The sequence below is a fragment of the Rattus norvegicus genome, chromosome 2 (genome assembly GCF_036323735.1).
Source record: "Rattus norvegicus strain BN/NHsdMcwi chromosome 2, GRCr8, whole genome shotgun sequence".
Taxonomy (NCBI): domain Eukaryota; kingdom Metazoa; phylum Chordata; class Mammalia; order Rodentia; family Muridae; genus Rattus; species Rattus norvegicus.
In genome coordinates, this window is record NC_086020.1 from 48454878 (window position 1) to 48471159 (window position 16282).

At 39.8% G+C, this 16282-nt stretch overlaps 1 protein-coding gene across 3 annotated transcripts in view; it reads right to left on the bottom strand.

Moving 5' to 3' along the window:
• The window catches only part of Itga1 (integrin subunit alpha 1), a 166156-nt gene that overhangs the window by 75697 nt on the left and 74177 nt on the right, over positions 1–16282 (bottom strand). For all 3 annotated transcript variants that reach the window (XR_010063584.1, XM_039101763.2, NM_030994.2), the window contains 4 exon segments: positions 14389–14501; positions 9997–10085; positions 9761–9872; positions 8871–8998 (listed from right to left, as the gene is read on the bottom strand). Coding sequence is in view for 2 of the 3 variants with exons in the window: in XM_039101763.2 (XP_038957691.1) it covers positions 8871–8998; positions 9761–9872; positions 9997–10085; positions 14389–14501 (442 nt within the window). In the remaining variant the exon portion in view is untranslated.

The window sequence follows — 16282 nt, forward strand, 5'->3', positions numbered from 1 at the left end:
TATGAATGCCTTAAAGTCAATAGCACATATACATCTGTCTGTATGTCTGTCTGTCTCTCCCCTCTGTTTCTCTGTTCACTCTATAAGACTCTACTCTACCTTCCTTGCAAATCACTTCTCACCTGGCTGTCAACATAATCTGTCATGTGACCATTGACCTTCCCCTTCTGAGAACTCAGAGATGAACTTGTCTACACTTCATTCTTGTGAATGGTGCTGTGTGGGTGTCTTATCTTTACAAGTGCATTGAAGTTCCCAGAGGCCGGCAGGGTATAGAGCATGGATGATGTCACAGCTTCTCACGGTCCTTTATCCCTTCCTGCCTCTTTGTTTTGCTCACGGTTGTCCCCCATACATTCCTAACAGATGACTGCAACAGTGCACAGCAGCTTGTGGAAAACTGAGATAGCCAAGAAATAATGACAAGCAGAGCAAGAGTGATTCACCGAGTGTGGGAAACGAGAGGAGAAGCTAGGAGAAACTCAGATCCTGCGGGAGGTCACTGTCAGTGTTGACCGATGGCTTAAGCTAGATGCGTATTTCCTTAGAAACTAGACAGGATAAAGCCTACTGTGGGTCTTCACTGGGAAGGGGACGTTTGTTAATTTTTATCAAAAGACTCAAGTAACAATACACACATGTAATACTGCGCTGAGTGCTGGTGAAACCCAATTCAATCCAGATGATTTCAGATCAAAACTAGCTCCTAATTTAGGGCAGATGAAACAAGTCCATACTAGCATGATGTATATGAAAATGTACATGAAGTAAGTGAATATGAAAATTAAAGATATAAAGTGAGCTAAGCGACAAAGACAGGTCCTGGGGCTGGAGAGGAAAAAGAAGCTTCATATTCACCATTTCACAATGAAAAGCCTCATGGAGGGGCATCTGGCCAGGTTAAAACTACAAAGCAGGTCAGGAAATGCTATGGAAAGGAATAAAATAGCCTAGATCCTGAGGTGTTAGTCAGGGGATAATGAAAGGCATCTAAGCTACGTGGGCAACTGAAGATAGGAAAAATTAACCAATGGTTACACTTAACCTGAAGCCCTCAAGCTGTATTAGGACGGACGTACAGAAGCTCAGGAGTAGAATTTACATACAGAACCGTAAGAAAGAGTTCACATGGGAATATCCTAGGTATTTTTGTTAAGTTGGGAGGGGGAGTAAGTAAGGATGATTCACAGCTGGAAGAAACAAGTGGGTTCAATGTGACATTCTTTAATGGAGAAAGGCAAGAGCATGCGGTATCAGCAAGAGCAGATGAATGTGGTAACAATAGGAACAACAGAGGGCTGATAAACAGTCACAGGGGACAGACTTACTCAGAGATCACTGGGAGAGTCATGGGTCACACTGGGGGACCTGTGCTTGACCCTCTTGATTCAGTACAACAAAAGACTTAGTGACAACCTTGATAGCCTTGTAATCTCCACATTCAAGGGGTGGGGGAGAGCAAGGATTAGGAGTTCAAGGTCACTCTAACTCTGTGCAGTGAGTTCAAGGCCACACTGGCCTACATTAACTCCTGTCCCCCAAACCAAACAGATGCACAAAAACAAGAGAAAAAAAAAAACCAAGCAAGTAAAACAAAACAATAAAGCAGTCTAACGCCATGGGTGCTTCTTCCACATGATATTTGCTGTGGTTTTCTACTAAACTACAAGATGTATAACACTTTCTAAGGTAGATCCTTCAAAATTAATAGTCTCTTATGTTCCTCCTCCCCAGGAAGTTCTAGCATCCTGGCCTATGTTAATAGGTACAATTAAAAAATAATTTTCATGGTTAAAAATAATCTTGGAAAACGCAGAGTTAAAAAGTGAAATCTGTTTCTTTACAGCAGGACCCCACCATCTCTGCTTGTCTCTTTTATGCATACAAAATGCTTAAGTTGTAAACAAGAGCGAAGCTTGTTTGAACAGGCACATGGTTATAAGAAATTGAGAGAGTGAGAAAGGGAGAGGACAGGAAGGAGGGATGGGGAGAGAGAGAGAAAGAGAGAGAGAATTATCTCCTAACTCTGTCCTCAGTTGCACTTCAGATTCATAAGCAGATTATTTTGGAACATTCTGTCTTCGATATGAAAAAGTGTATGGTTAATCACAAACCAGAAGAAACGTGTCATGATGGATTTTGATTTTACTTACTGGAATAATTTCATGAGAGATACACACAATATGCTATAAGGCATAGTCTGGAAAACACTGCTGTGTAATAATAGGTTTTTATTTTTCATCTATTTGTATGTAGCTATAAAAACCAATGTTTTCCCGTATTGCTAACTTGCTAGTTGGTTTTGCTTGTTTGTCTCAGAGTAGAAGCACAATTTCCGTATCTTCTTTAGTGCTTATGACACCTAATGTAATGTTTGATCAGCTAGTACTTCCTAAATACCTATTGACCTAGAATGGATGGATTATCCGATGGTTTCATTCCTTTGGAGCTAGAGGGAAAGAGAAAGGTGAATGAAAAGATACCACTATAGCAACAGAGAGAAGAGTTGCTCTGATTATTCTGTCCTGAAATAAAGGCTCATGTAAGAGTCTGTGTTTCCAAAATGACAAGGGAATTGAGGAAAGGAAAACACTTGAAAGTGGTTACCAAGTATGCTAGTTCAATTAAATTTAATAGAATTTTCTTTTGCAAAACAATCATATGTATGTGTGTGTGTGTGTGTGTGTGTGTGTTGTACCTTTGGAGGACATTGTCATCAGATCCCCTAGAGTGGGAGCAACAAGTGGTTGTGAGCCACTGTGGATACTGGGAGTCAAAGCTGGGTTTCCAGAACAGCAATACACGCTCTTACCTACTGAGTCATCTCTCTAGCCTGACGTCAAAGGAGTTAAAGGCACCATTCACTAATTTTGAAGACTATCATTCCATGATAAAGAAAAGCCTTGAACTCCCCCTTGCTACAGTGAGCTGCATAACTGCTTAATATCACAACAGTTCAAGGTTTCCTCTCTGTTATCAAGTGACACCACCAATGCCCCGCCCTGCAATGTGCTTCTTACACAATTAGGTTGGGCTAGAGATGGGATGATAAACAGGCTGCACTTGGGTCTGCCTGTCACCAGAAACCTTTCTGGAACTGCTCACCCAGGCTTAAACTTTTGTCGATATGGACACAAATAACACCGAGTCAAAGACAGATGTGCTCATTTCCTAAGAAAAGGAGTCCTTAGAAACATTAGGTGACTGATAAAGATGGAGATCCCAGCGAAGGGGCATCTTTAACTGGCTTGTTGCTTGATGGAAGGGGTTGTTATGAAGTCAATCCGAGCAGGAAACTGCAGACCAGAGTTATGGCAACAAGTACTGTATTTGTGGTCAAGGGACAAAGACTGTGGAGATATGTGAAGACCTGCTAGGCAAGACGGAAACACTGTAAACCCAGCAGGGTTTCTCATACAAGTGTCTTCTAGCTCAGGGTCTAGTCCGACTTCATAAAGCAGCATAAAAAAAAGTTATTACAGTAATGTTTTGGGTTTTGGTTTGGTTTGTTTTTACTATGGAAGAAACCGCCAGAATTCTAATTTAAAAAAAAAAAACATGAATGGCTTGCTGATATATAAAACTCTGAACAGCTCCCCAGAGATAAAAGAACAAAACCACAATCTGTCATTAAAGAATTCTCAGACAGCCAGGAGACAGACCCATCAAACAAACAGAAATGCTACGGACGAATGAAAACAATGGGTAAGGGTATGCAATGCTATAGGAATGAGAAAGGGGCAACATGTGGGCAAGACCATCCCAGGAAAGCACACAGAAGAGACATTTGGAGACACCTAAGAAGTCTACCTAGCATACAGGGCTTAGGTGGAAAAGGATGTTCCGGACAGTTGAATGTCAAGGGTCTGACATACGGGCAGAGCGGGGCCAACGAGTGAATGAGGTGGCCATTGCTAAGGAGGCAAGATGTGTTGGGAATGACTGTGGCCAGGGTGTCGATTGCTTTAAATGCCCTGGAGAGCTTGTATATTATTTAAAGGGCAAAGAAGTAGACTTTTATGTAAGGAAATTGTCTGAATTGTACATTGTTTGAGTGCATATTGGAAGAAGACGGGAAGAACGGAGACCAGTAGACAAGCCAAGGTTGATGCCTCTCCTGCTGTATACCCAAGTCACAAACTCTACTGATCGACAAAGCAGTGGCTGCAGGGTTCACTTGGGCTTCATTTGGGACATAAAACCGATGAATCAGATGCCACATTTAAGGCTTCTAGGAAAATGGCCATAAAATGTGCAGTAAAAAGAAAGATAAATAATATTCCTAAAATTTAATTAATCTCTCTCTTTCATTTTTTCTACTTTAGTGCCACGCTGGGCTCCTGATGGGAACCATCTAGACTTTGTTCCATTAGTATATTTCACTTTTATATCACAATTTACTGGTTTTATTTAGGGTAATGGACTTGTATTTGACATATTTACAGCCTTCCCATTTATTATTCAAAACAATGCTATGCTTAGGTATTGAGGATCAATAGGGCCTCCATAATGTTTATACTGTCATATCTTTTATGGCAAGCTCCAAGTATTTCAGGTTTGTTTTTATGGGTGGTTTTTGAAAAGGCAATTTTATGGCCTTTACTCTGCCTTAGGTAAATGATTGGTTGGCAAAAATCCCTTGACTATGTTTTCAAGGTCTTAATGGGGCCACACAGAAGCATGGCAGAAATTGGAACTAGTTAAAGTGATGTTTCCATCATTTTTGATGCATGCCCCTAATGTATACAAATTGTTACACTATTCGCACAAGCATTTTTGTCTGTTTTCTTTCCTCTTTTCCTTCCCCCAATTTCCTTTGTTTTTTGCTTGTTTGTTTGTTTGTTTGTTCATTTTGGAATAAGTTGATTTTGAGGAATGTCTCATATTTTGAGACTCTTTCGTCATTTGAAATTACTAAATGTTGAATCTGTAACTGCAGGAAAAAGGTATCACTAACCTCTTTATTGAACTAAATTCAATTGCACTCACTACAGAAACAAAGCCCCAAGAAGACTAAACATCGTGCAACCTTCCTTTCTATGGCTTATCACCCCTTTAAAACTTACTTAGGCTGAAGTTCTTCTGTTGTCCCTGAATGAACAAAGATGTCTCAGGACTTTTCTAATTCCTCATTTAAAAATGTCCGCTTTTTTTTTTCTTGCAAAGTCGCTATATTTTAATTTAGATTTTGCACGAAGTCACTGTATTTGTATTTGCAGGTTCAAAGGTGAAACAAATCGAGTAGCTGCAACTTTTGACTTTGTTCTGTCACAGTCAAATAAAATTAAGACAAAACACCAAACTTAACTCATAGGTTGACCTTTCTCCTGCCTCTACTAGTGGACATAAGAAAGCCTGTAGTTAAGTAAGGGGCGTGGAGTGCTGCTCCTTAATGGGCTTTCCACTTGTTTTACTTAGGTTGTTTACATCATTTCTGGTAAACAGACACTGGGTTGAGAAGATAAGTTCCTACTTGACTGCTATTATTCTTGGACATGAGCTGGGTTCTTATAGCTGTCTACTACGCTTTTGTGGGCCCCTTGGAGAATTCCCTTTAAAGAGCTGTCTTCCTACATCTTCACACTGAGATAACTACGTTCCATAACTTCCATTCCTATCGATGACAGATGCCTTGTGCTTGTCTCAGCAGATACATGAACTTATGCTGGATCTTTGTGGGTGACCAACATTGATCACAGTGGAAAACACATACATTCTCCACTCTAACAAAATCACAGAAAAAAAGGCAGATCCAGTACAGACACCTCTGCTTTGGCTTTACTGGCAGTAGAACAATCACAGTTATTATCTCTATAGATCCTTCTATAGAGGGATTAGTTCACTGTGTGTTCCAACTCTTTCAGACATCACAAACACTGTAGGGCTTGGTGGAACATATGTTAAGGTCACTGTAGAGCTCAGGTGAAGCTATAGGAAAATCTTCACAGATTCTGTAAACTCCATTATTTTCATATTACGTTATTTTATTTTGTGTATGTGCATTGCATGTGGCATATGCACATATTTATGCAGTTATATGCAGGGTGCTCATCATAGATATGGACCCACACACACATTCAATATGAAACATCAACACTGGCTAGGTTGGCTAATGAATGAACTCTAAGGAATGTTCTTGTCTTCATCCATCCAATCTGACGATTGAGATTACAGGCATGTGCCACAACACACAGTGTTTGCACAGGTGATGTGGATCTGAATTTGAATAGTCAGGCCTGAGGGACAGGCACTTTACCCATTGGGCGATCTCCTTAGTTCCTTCAGTCCATTCTTAATCCAGTTATATCTTTGATAAATGTAAGATGTCTAAGGATTCTTAGTTGCTTGCTCTGAGCTACACAAATTTCCAACTTCTGGAAATCTCTTACACAACCTATTTTATTTTTGTTTTTCTCAGGAATGGAGGTAAAAAAAAGGATAAGAAAACAAAGGAGGAATTGTAGAAGTTAATTCTGCAAGTCACTAAGAATTGAATGCTTTAGTCACAACAAAAGCAAAGCAACCCCCAAATCAAATTTCTTTAAATCCCCTTTGTAATCAGTCAGAAAATGAATGGTTGTCAAAACAAATTTCTGTGTTTAAAAAGATTTGCTTGAGACCATGTGAGATTTTATCATGCTTTTCAGTTCCTATCTTTGAAGAGGAAACATTTTCTGAGTCTTATGTGAATGAACTATTTTCTGAATCCACTGAAGGGAAGTCCAATTTTTAAGAGTTTAAACATGTCATACTTAATGTGTTATCAGATGTTTAGCAAATGTTGGCTGAATGTGACCTTCAAAACCCCTTTACTTTTAGAAAGGTATTTATGAAACTAGTCATTGATAGATCTTAAATCAGCCTTAGAAGACAGTAGAAACAACCAAGACTAAATTAAAATGCTTTGGAGAACATTAAAAATGCCACTTGCAAAGGAATCCCATTGAATATCCACCACCAGAGAAAAATACAGCAAAAATTATGGTGTACACATTTGTTCATAACATTGACGAAGGTTCATTATTTCAGCTAATTGTAGACTGGTGATGGTAGGTTGAACCACCGCTTGCTCTGGAGTTGACTGTTACCCAGAAAAAGTGTCAAGTATGGACATGTGCACATCAGTATGCACACAGAGCATTGGGGGTTCCCAAACTTTAATATGCTTAAGAATCATAGGAGATTCAGTGCTCCCTTAACACCTTCTGAAAGTTTGATTCTGCGGGTTTTGGATATAGTCCAAGCACCTCAGGCATTCCGAAGCAGGAGCTCCACAAGGTGTATGTGAAGGAACGCTGTACCAGAGAGAAGTCCACTGAAGCAACAGGCACAGTTCAATTCTCACTATGAACCAAGTCCTCACCCCGAGCTGCCACAGAGCACACATTCACCAGTGACTCTGAATAAATACTGAGTGAGTGTGGCTGTGCTGCCCCAGGCATGGTATAAGTGAAATGTGATGTGCAGATTTAGAAATATAGTCAGTTTCTCTATCTTACTTTTGCAAGCTAGATTACTTCTTTGAGACGACGACTCTCTGTGTAGCACAGATTAGACAGGAACTTGATGTGCGTAGCCAGGTTCTCACCAAGTCACAGTGAGTTTTCTGTCTCAGCCCCCTGAGTCTAGTCACACAGTACCACACCCTCCTCAGTTTCTCTCTTTGGGAAACAGGTTGTATTGGGTAAAGCTAGCAGACACTACAAGTGACAATGGTTACAATGTTGTAGAAGGAAATATCTGTGGCATGGAACTAAGTGGGTTTGACTCTATTCTTGGCTTCACAGAGAGTTCATTTCCCATTAACTTGTAGTATCTAGTCCTTTCTGCTAAATAGTGCCATTGTTCCATCCAAGAAAGACTCACAGCTCCATTAAGCCCATCCTGGCAAGCTGAATTTCCTGTGGTGTACAAGCAGGCTAGTTCTGCTGGGAATGCTAAGACAAATAAATGACAGTTCTAACAGGGAAAACCATAAAAAACTGTAACCGTTTACATTGAATGCAAAAGCATATAATTGCTATCTATCCCCGAATCTAATTTTATGTATATATAAAATAGTGCATATAGTTATATATTATATGTACTGTATTTATAATATATGTAGTATATATACTAGAGAATATAATATACATAGTACGTAGTGTATATATCATATATATACTGTTTAGTATATATACCAGCTATAATTTATAACTTAAACACATACATGATATATAGCATACACATGTAATAGTAATATAATAATACAGTAATATAATACAAATTTGTTCATATATATACACACACACACACACACACACACATATATATATATATATATATATATATATATATATATATATATATCCTCTCCTAGTCACAAGACTTGAGAAGATTAATTACATGCTAAAAGTTGCATTTAGGAAATTATACATTTTGTACTAGGTAAAAACCTGTTTTCTTTTACTGATTTCAAGCCATCCCAGTGAGATATTTATAACCTCACCTCTCTAGTAGGTCTCGATATGGAGTTTTCATATCATTTTATCTAAAATGTGAGCATCTTTGTCTTTTTAAAATAATAAGATCACTTAGGTTTTTTTTTTTATACTGAGTGTACTGTGTAGTTCCGGCTGTCCTGGAACTGGCAATGCAGACTAAGTTGGCCTTGAACTCACAGAGATAAACCAGCCTCTACCTCCCAAGTACTGTGTCTGAAGAAAGGCATATGCCAGGACCCCCAGCTAAAAAAAAATCATTTTATTCCAATTAAATCATAAGTAAAAACAGCACATACATCTAGCTTAAGGGAGCTATTCAAACGCTTGCCCAGTCATATGCATTATATATTCTTTAGAAAATGGGAATGAGAACCCGAAGTCACACACCTGTGTCTGCTTAGGGCCAATATCCATCCTCTTAAGAAGGTCGTTTAAAAAGGCGATGACACTTTCCCAGGGGTAGATGCTGTTGGAGCCATCCAGGACGATGACTATGTCCAGCTGGGTGCTGCATTCTGCAACAGAAGAAAGAAGTGTGCAAGTCGGACATCTACCGTCTTAGGTGCGGGGGAAGCATCTTCCTGGCTCCAAGAAACCCACCTTAAAAGACTCACTCTGTGCACCCACTGTTTTATATTACGGTTTAGAAAAACTTAAGTGAAGAAAATTTGTATTTGGTTATAGTCAGTTGGAGTTTGTGCCACAGAAAAACCTACCTACCTAGCTCCCCACTCCCTTTCTCTCTCTCCTTTCTTTTCTCCCCCCTTTTCTCACTCCCTGAGACAGGGGTTCTCTGTGCAGCCCTGACTGTCCTGGAACTCCCTCTGTGGCCAGGCTGGCCTTGAACTCAGTGACTGGCTTGCCTCTGCCTCCCAACTACTGCAATTAAAGGTGTGCACCACCACAGCCTGGCTTCTACTTTAATTTTACACACACACACACACACACACACACACACACCATTTGGGAATTTTCTCATCATGGGTTTGACATACTGTTTTCATTCTGTACATCTCAAAGGAAGTTATTCTCCTCAAAGAGATTCCATGTTTAAACACAGCCGGCACGATAGGATTAGCTATGCAGTTTAAACCTAATCCTCAAGGTCATTTACACTAATATCAATTCCAAAAGTAGGTTGTATACTGACAAAACAAATGTTTGCCTAAGTGGGTAATGCTGGTGGATGACAAATCAGGAAAGCTGTTCTCCTGTGTATACATGCAGCTGTATATACATGTAGCTTACCATGCACAGACATTGTATAAAATACGTACCTTGTACAGGGGCAAAGGAGTTCACAACTTGAAATGTAGGACTGACATCAGAACATATTCCAGTTGTATAATGCAAATGTCCACATCTATAGGCATACAAGGGCCCACATGCCTTTAAAATTAAAAAGTGCAAATCTTTAAACCTGAACATTATACAGCAGGGTTCAAGACATAAATGACCACATCCCATTTTTATGACCTTTATTACTGTTGTTGTTGTTTTTTTTTTTTCTCACCAGAAATCCTCCATTCGGGTTGGTGACTAAAGTTGATCCAAATGTCATGTTTTCCTTTATTTCTGTGACATTGGGGATCGATGTGTTAACTACAAAAGTAGAACGAGATTTCATGAGTGTGAAAATACGTTTCATAATATGAAGTTAAGTGTCTCCTCATTAAAACATTCTATTTGCTTGGCTCATCTCAGCACATTCTTGTTCTGGTTCGACTAAATAGACTTCCCGGTACTGAGAAATGTAATGAACAAGTTATGGCTGAAATGCTGGCCGATGTCCCAGAGACTTTGTCTGTATCACTGTTTCAAATAGTTTGGCTGCACTTTGAAAGAATGCAGAGCTAGCTGGGCAACGAGGATGAGGGATTGGTTTTCACACGTTTTGGTTAATTAAAACAAATGCAATATTTAGTTTCATAAGAGTATAGCGATAATTGGTGTTCTTTGTTATAAACAACCAAAGGCAAACTTGAACTTCTGGAAGGAAAACGAACTATGCATAGAACAGAAAAGGCAAATGAAAATGTTTTTATCTTGACTTTGAAAATCGTAGGGACGTCAGGAGAGCTGCAAAGGAAGCTGGATCAGGATGAGAGAAGTGTCCAGGAAGTTTGGACAAAGGGAATACAGGGAATGGAGACCATGAGACAGTCCAAACAGGAACGGTGGGGCCTTAACATTCCGACCTGACCAAACTGGCAGAGAGCACTGCTTAATCATTCACGTTCAAAAGGAAAGATTTGACAAGAAAAATTTTAAATTCTGCTTACAGTGGAATGCATAAATATTTGAAAGGGGCACAACTGAGTTCAAGAAAGACTCTGAGCACTGTCCATGACTACATGTGTGCTCGCCCACAGATTTACAGTCAGGGTTGGAACAGATGTCTGGATGATCTGTTTCACTTCCTGATCTGAGAACTGGGTTCTGATTAAGGATTTGGTCAGCCTTGCTTGGAACCATTTTTTTTCTATTTTTTTTCTATTGAAAATAGATTTTTTTCAAACAATGTGTTCTGTTTGTGGTTTCACCCTGCCCAGCCCCTCCCAGCTGCTCCCTGTTTCTTCTCCCTTGCAAATCCACACCTTTTCTTTCTCTCATTAGAAAACAAATAGGCATCTAAAGAATGATAATAAAAATAAAATAAGATAAGATAAAACAAAAACAATCAAGTCAAGCCAAAGAGAAGATCCAAGAAACACATAGGTTCAGAGACACACACATTCACAGACAGAGAAATCCATAAAAACACAAAACCAGAAAAACATGACATGTGTGCAAAGGGATTGTAATATTAAAACAAGCCCTGACAAAGCGTTATGAGTCAAAGGATCTTGAACTGGGCTACTGTGTACGTTGGTATCAAAAAATCTGGATTGGAAACTTTTAATGAGGGTTGCCCAGAATCAGCATTGCTATGACAATGAGAGGTTATTGAAAATGTTTCCTACTAACCTGAAGAGATCATCTCCAGTAGTCAGATAGGACCCCCAGGGAAGGGATGGTGACACCAACCCATCTACAACACTTACAACCCAAAATTGGTCTTATCTATGAGAAACGCAGGGCAAAACCAGAGCAATGGCTGGCTTAACTTAGGAACCATCCCATGGGTAGGCACCAATCTCTGTCACGTTGTGTTGTAGATAGGTTCTAATGTTTGTGTTATGACTCCTGAAATCACATGGGAACCCAATCATCTGCACTGAGGGTCCCTGTCCCCAGTAGGGTCTGATTGGAAAATAAAGATGCCAGTGGCCAATAGGTTGGCAGGGAGACAGAGGTGGAACTGTTAGGATTCCTAGGTAAAAAAATGCAGGAGAGGGCTGGAGAGATGGCTCAGCGGTTAAGAGCTCCCCACTGCTCTTCCAGAGGTCCTGAGTTCAATTCCCAGCAACCACATGGTGGCTCACAACCATCTATAATCAGGTCTGGTGCCCTCTTCTGGTGTATCTGAAGACAGCTACAGTGTACTTATATATAATAAATCTTTAAAAAAAAAATGCAGGAGACAGGAAAGAGAGGATTCCATCATGTCAAGGGCTTAGGGAAGGTACAGGAGGGTGAGACAGAGGAAATGTAAATGCAAGGGGAAAGCAACCCCACGGGGGTTGTTCAGCCTGGTCTGGGGCAACAAAAATAAAATATTAATAGTAAGTATTAACTAAGGACTATCAGAGGAGAGTGTGTTAGCCACGTGGAGGTTCAGGAGTCGCTTAGTCATTGAGCTATTTAAGGAATATTAAAAATAAGCTGGCTTTGTATGTGTGTGTGTGTGTGTGTGTGTGTGTGTGTGTGTGTGTGTGTTTCATTTGTGAATTCAAAACACTTGGGCAGGTGTAGAAGATGTGAAAGCACAGGCTGGGAGCATAGGGTCAACTATTTACCACAACAATGCTGTGCTTGCAGACAGGAGCCTAGCATGGCTGTCCTCTGAGAGGCTCTACCAGCAGTTGACTGAGACAGATATAGATACTAAAAGCCAAGCATTGGGCTGATGTTGGGACCTATGGAAGAGTTAGGGGAAGGACTGAAGTGGCCGAAGGGGATGTCAACTCCACAGGAAGAGCAACCATATCAACTAACCCATACTCCTGTGAGCTCCCAAAGACTGAGCCACCAACCAAAGAGCAAACACTGGCTGATCTGAGGCCCCTGGATCATATGTCGCAGAGTGCTGCCTTGTCTGGCCTTAGTGGAGAGGATATGCCTAATCCTGTAGAGACTTGATGCCCTAGAGTGGGAGAACATGGGGGAGGGGTGATGAGAAGAACTCTGCAAGGGGAGACCAGGTTGTGGGGGACAACATTTGGGACATTAATAAATAAAATAATTATTTTTTAAAAAGAAGAAAGAAGATGCTTCCTACTGTCCCTGATGTAGTTAAAAACCTCTGGGCTAGTTTGAAAACTATTCTAGTTTCCAGGAATGGGAGGACTAGCTCCTATCAAAAAGAATTATTTTGTGAATAACAGTATAAATTCTAAAAGAGAGGGGGAAAGAGGCTTAAAGGAACCATCTGCAGGCACTGCAAAGTGACCTCAGACACGCAGATGCTACATAGAGTCCACACTTAGAAAGGAGAGGCTGGCACTGGGGGAAGAGAATGGTTTACTGCCTCATTTTGGTTTTATTTTTCTTTCCTCCTTAAAGAAATACCCTATTAGGTAATAAAATTCAAACAGGAGTTCTCGGTTTACTACCTTGAAGAAAAAGAAGATAGAAATTTAGGGTCAATGACAGCATCTTAAAACGGGAGCAAGGAGGACCTTGGAAAAGAAACCATATAAGGACAATGACAATCTATGCTTATGTATTCTATTTTCCCAAATAGCCTGAATAGGCAAATGTGAACAGTCACGTCCCCACAGCCTGGTGGCCACAGAAAGAACCAAATACAACTTTAACAACTTCTAACTGAAAAAAAAAATCAGAATCTGGAAAATGTGCTCTGCTAAATACAGTGCCTGCTAGGATAAAAAAAAAAAAAGAGTATTCAGAGGAATGTAACAGATAAGAATGTCTATACTTATAATTAAAAATCCAGTTAGTGTTTCAAAAATATGAATAACTAAGGAGGTGTGTGAGTGTGTGTGTGAGTGTGTGAGTATGCGTGTGGGGGGGTGGGTGTGTGTGGGTGTGTGGGTGTGTGTGTTCTAACCTCAAGGAGAGGTAGCAGACAGACATGATGTTGAGCATCCTTGGTACTACAATGACTAGGCACAAGCGTATTCAAATATCTAGGGTAGCTGTGTTCACGAATGCAAAGGAAAATACTCAGACTGAACAAGGAAATTAGAAGTTGAAAACAGGAGGATAGAAAAATGCACTGTCTGCAGTGAACTTATAGACATAAAATCATTTAATCATTTTTAAACAATTTATGGATACTGAAAGGGCTCTAAACCTTCTCTAACTTCAGGAGTAATTTTCTAGTCATGCTACAATCAAAGTGATATTTTTATCAAAACATATCTCTTTTGATATACCTGTGTCTCATATTTTTTAAAAAACTATCATATTCTTAATTACTATAGTTTTCCTCACTCAGTTTCCTTTATACACTTGAATACTAATTTGCATTTTGTTTGAGGATTGTGGTAGATTTGTCTGTTTGGCAAACCACTTGTTTTCAGAGGATACTGAACAGTGGAAAGAGGTAACATTACAAACAGAATAAGCTATTCAAATTCTATGGCCGTTTCCTGATGAGTTACTGAAATAAATTAAGGACCAAGGGAGCTATGATGTCATTCTGTATGAATTCCAGATGTCATTTATTACTTTTAGTGTTTTTTATTAGTTTTACTTTTAGTATTTTCTTGGGTCACTGAAAGTTGTTGGCAGTGAGAATATGGGCACAAGTCAGGAAGGCCTGCTTAATTTTACACACCTGGCAAGTCCAACTTCACGCAAGGCATTGCTCTCTCTCTCCCAACCGGACACTTATAGACATCTCCAGTTCTTGCTTTGGGTTGGCCAACTAAAGGAGAACCAATAAGAACCCTAGAATTTGAAAAGAAGCAATTGCATATCTTAGACAGAAGAACACGTTTGTCTTAACAAGTTTATGGTAAATTCTAAGACAGTAGACATTTGTTCCCACAGGCATTACTAGATCATGACCCAGTTTGCAATGTGATGTCATCTAAACTAAGCAAAGCATCACCCTCGAGTTCTAGATTGCTAGTGCTGCTGTAGGTCTTAGCAGTCAGTACGGCTACCATTAAGAAAACAAACAAGAGCGGCTAGAAAGATGTGGAGAAAATGAAACCTGCGTAGATCACATTGCCTACAGCCACTACAAATCAGTAAAGCTCCCCTCCCCCCGGAACAGCAATGAGGCTGGAGAGGTAGCTCAGTGGTTACAAGCACTTGCTGCTCTTGAAGAAGACGTGGGTTTGAATTCCGGGATGCACATAGTGACTCCCCAACATCTCTAATTCCAGTTCTAGGGAATGCGAGACCAGTACGTGCCCACTGCATACAGACACACACACAGATGAAACACCCATATACATACAATTAAAAATAATAAGTATCTTTAAACATTAAAAAAAGAAGTACACGTTAAAAAATAACTAAAAATTGCGTTGCCATATAATTTAGCTATCCCACTCTGGGGTAAACACTTAAAAGATTATGAGCCAGCGTGCAACAGAGATAATCATACTTTCATGTTTCTTGCTGCACTATTTACAATAGCCAAGATATGGCCTTGATGCTCATCAGCAGACAGAGTAAATATACATAATGCGCGCGCGCGCACACACACACACACACACACACACACACACACACACACACACAAAGTTTTCTTCAAATGTAAAGAAGAATGAGACCATACAATTTGCTGGAAAATAGATCCATATATTGTGTGAAACAAAATAAGAAGACAGATTCAGAAAGATAAGCATTTTATATTCTCTTTTGTAGATAAAAGCTAGATTAAAATAGCTCTATATTGATACACATACAGACATATGGTATGGCATGAAAGTTGAGGGGGGATCCACGTAGGGGTGGAGGAGAAATAAAACAAAAGGAGGGCAATGGGGAGAAAGATAAAGATCACGTTCGTTTTATCGAACAGGTAAAATCTCGAGTTAAACGCTGCATGCGTGACGTTAAAACTACCGGAGCTCGTTTGGGAGAGGAGAAAAAGGGTATATGTGAAGCCCTGTGAGGAAAGTTAGAGGATACACATATGTAAACAGGGCATAAAGAATCATTTTGTATACTAACAAAAGTAATTTAAATAATTAAAACGATGTATGAGATATCAGATTTTGTTTTATTGTTTTTCTCTCCCACTGTTGTACTAATCAGAGCTAAGCCGCTACTGTGTTGCTTTATGAAACCCACACATATAAATGAGTTTTTGTTTTTCCCATGAGAAACTGCCAATTTCAGAGAAAGCAGGAAACATAAACACAACCTAATCCCGGGATTCAGTATGAGAAGGTCTTAGCTTATAATCACTTGGGAAACCAAGATAGTTGTGAGATCCAGGATAAAAGCATGTGTCTTTTCAGACAGCATGATGAAACACTGTATCACTGACGAAGAAAACAGACCCATGCTTCAGGTCGTCCCTGCTGCAGGCAGCGTTCAGACCTGTGCCATATTCTCCCAGAATATGGTCAGGAAAATGTATTTCAGTATACATGATTTGGAAGGCCCTTGGGTTGATCCCCAATTGACAATGTATTGATGGCTAAAGAAATACAGCCAGCCTCGAGGACTCTATCACAGACTGTAAAACTCTGAACTTAAAGATTGTCTGA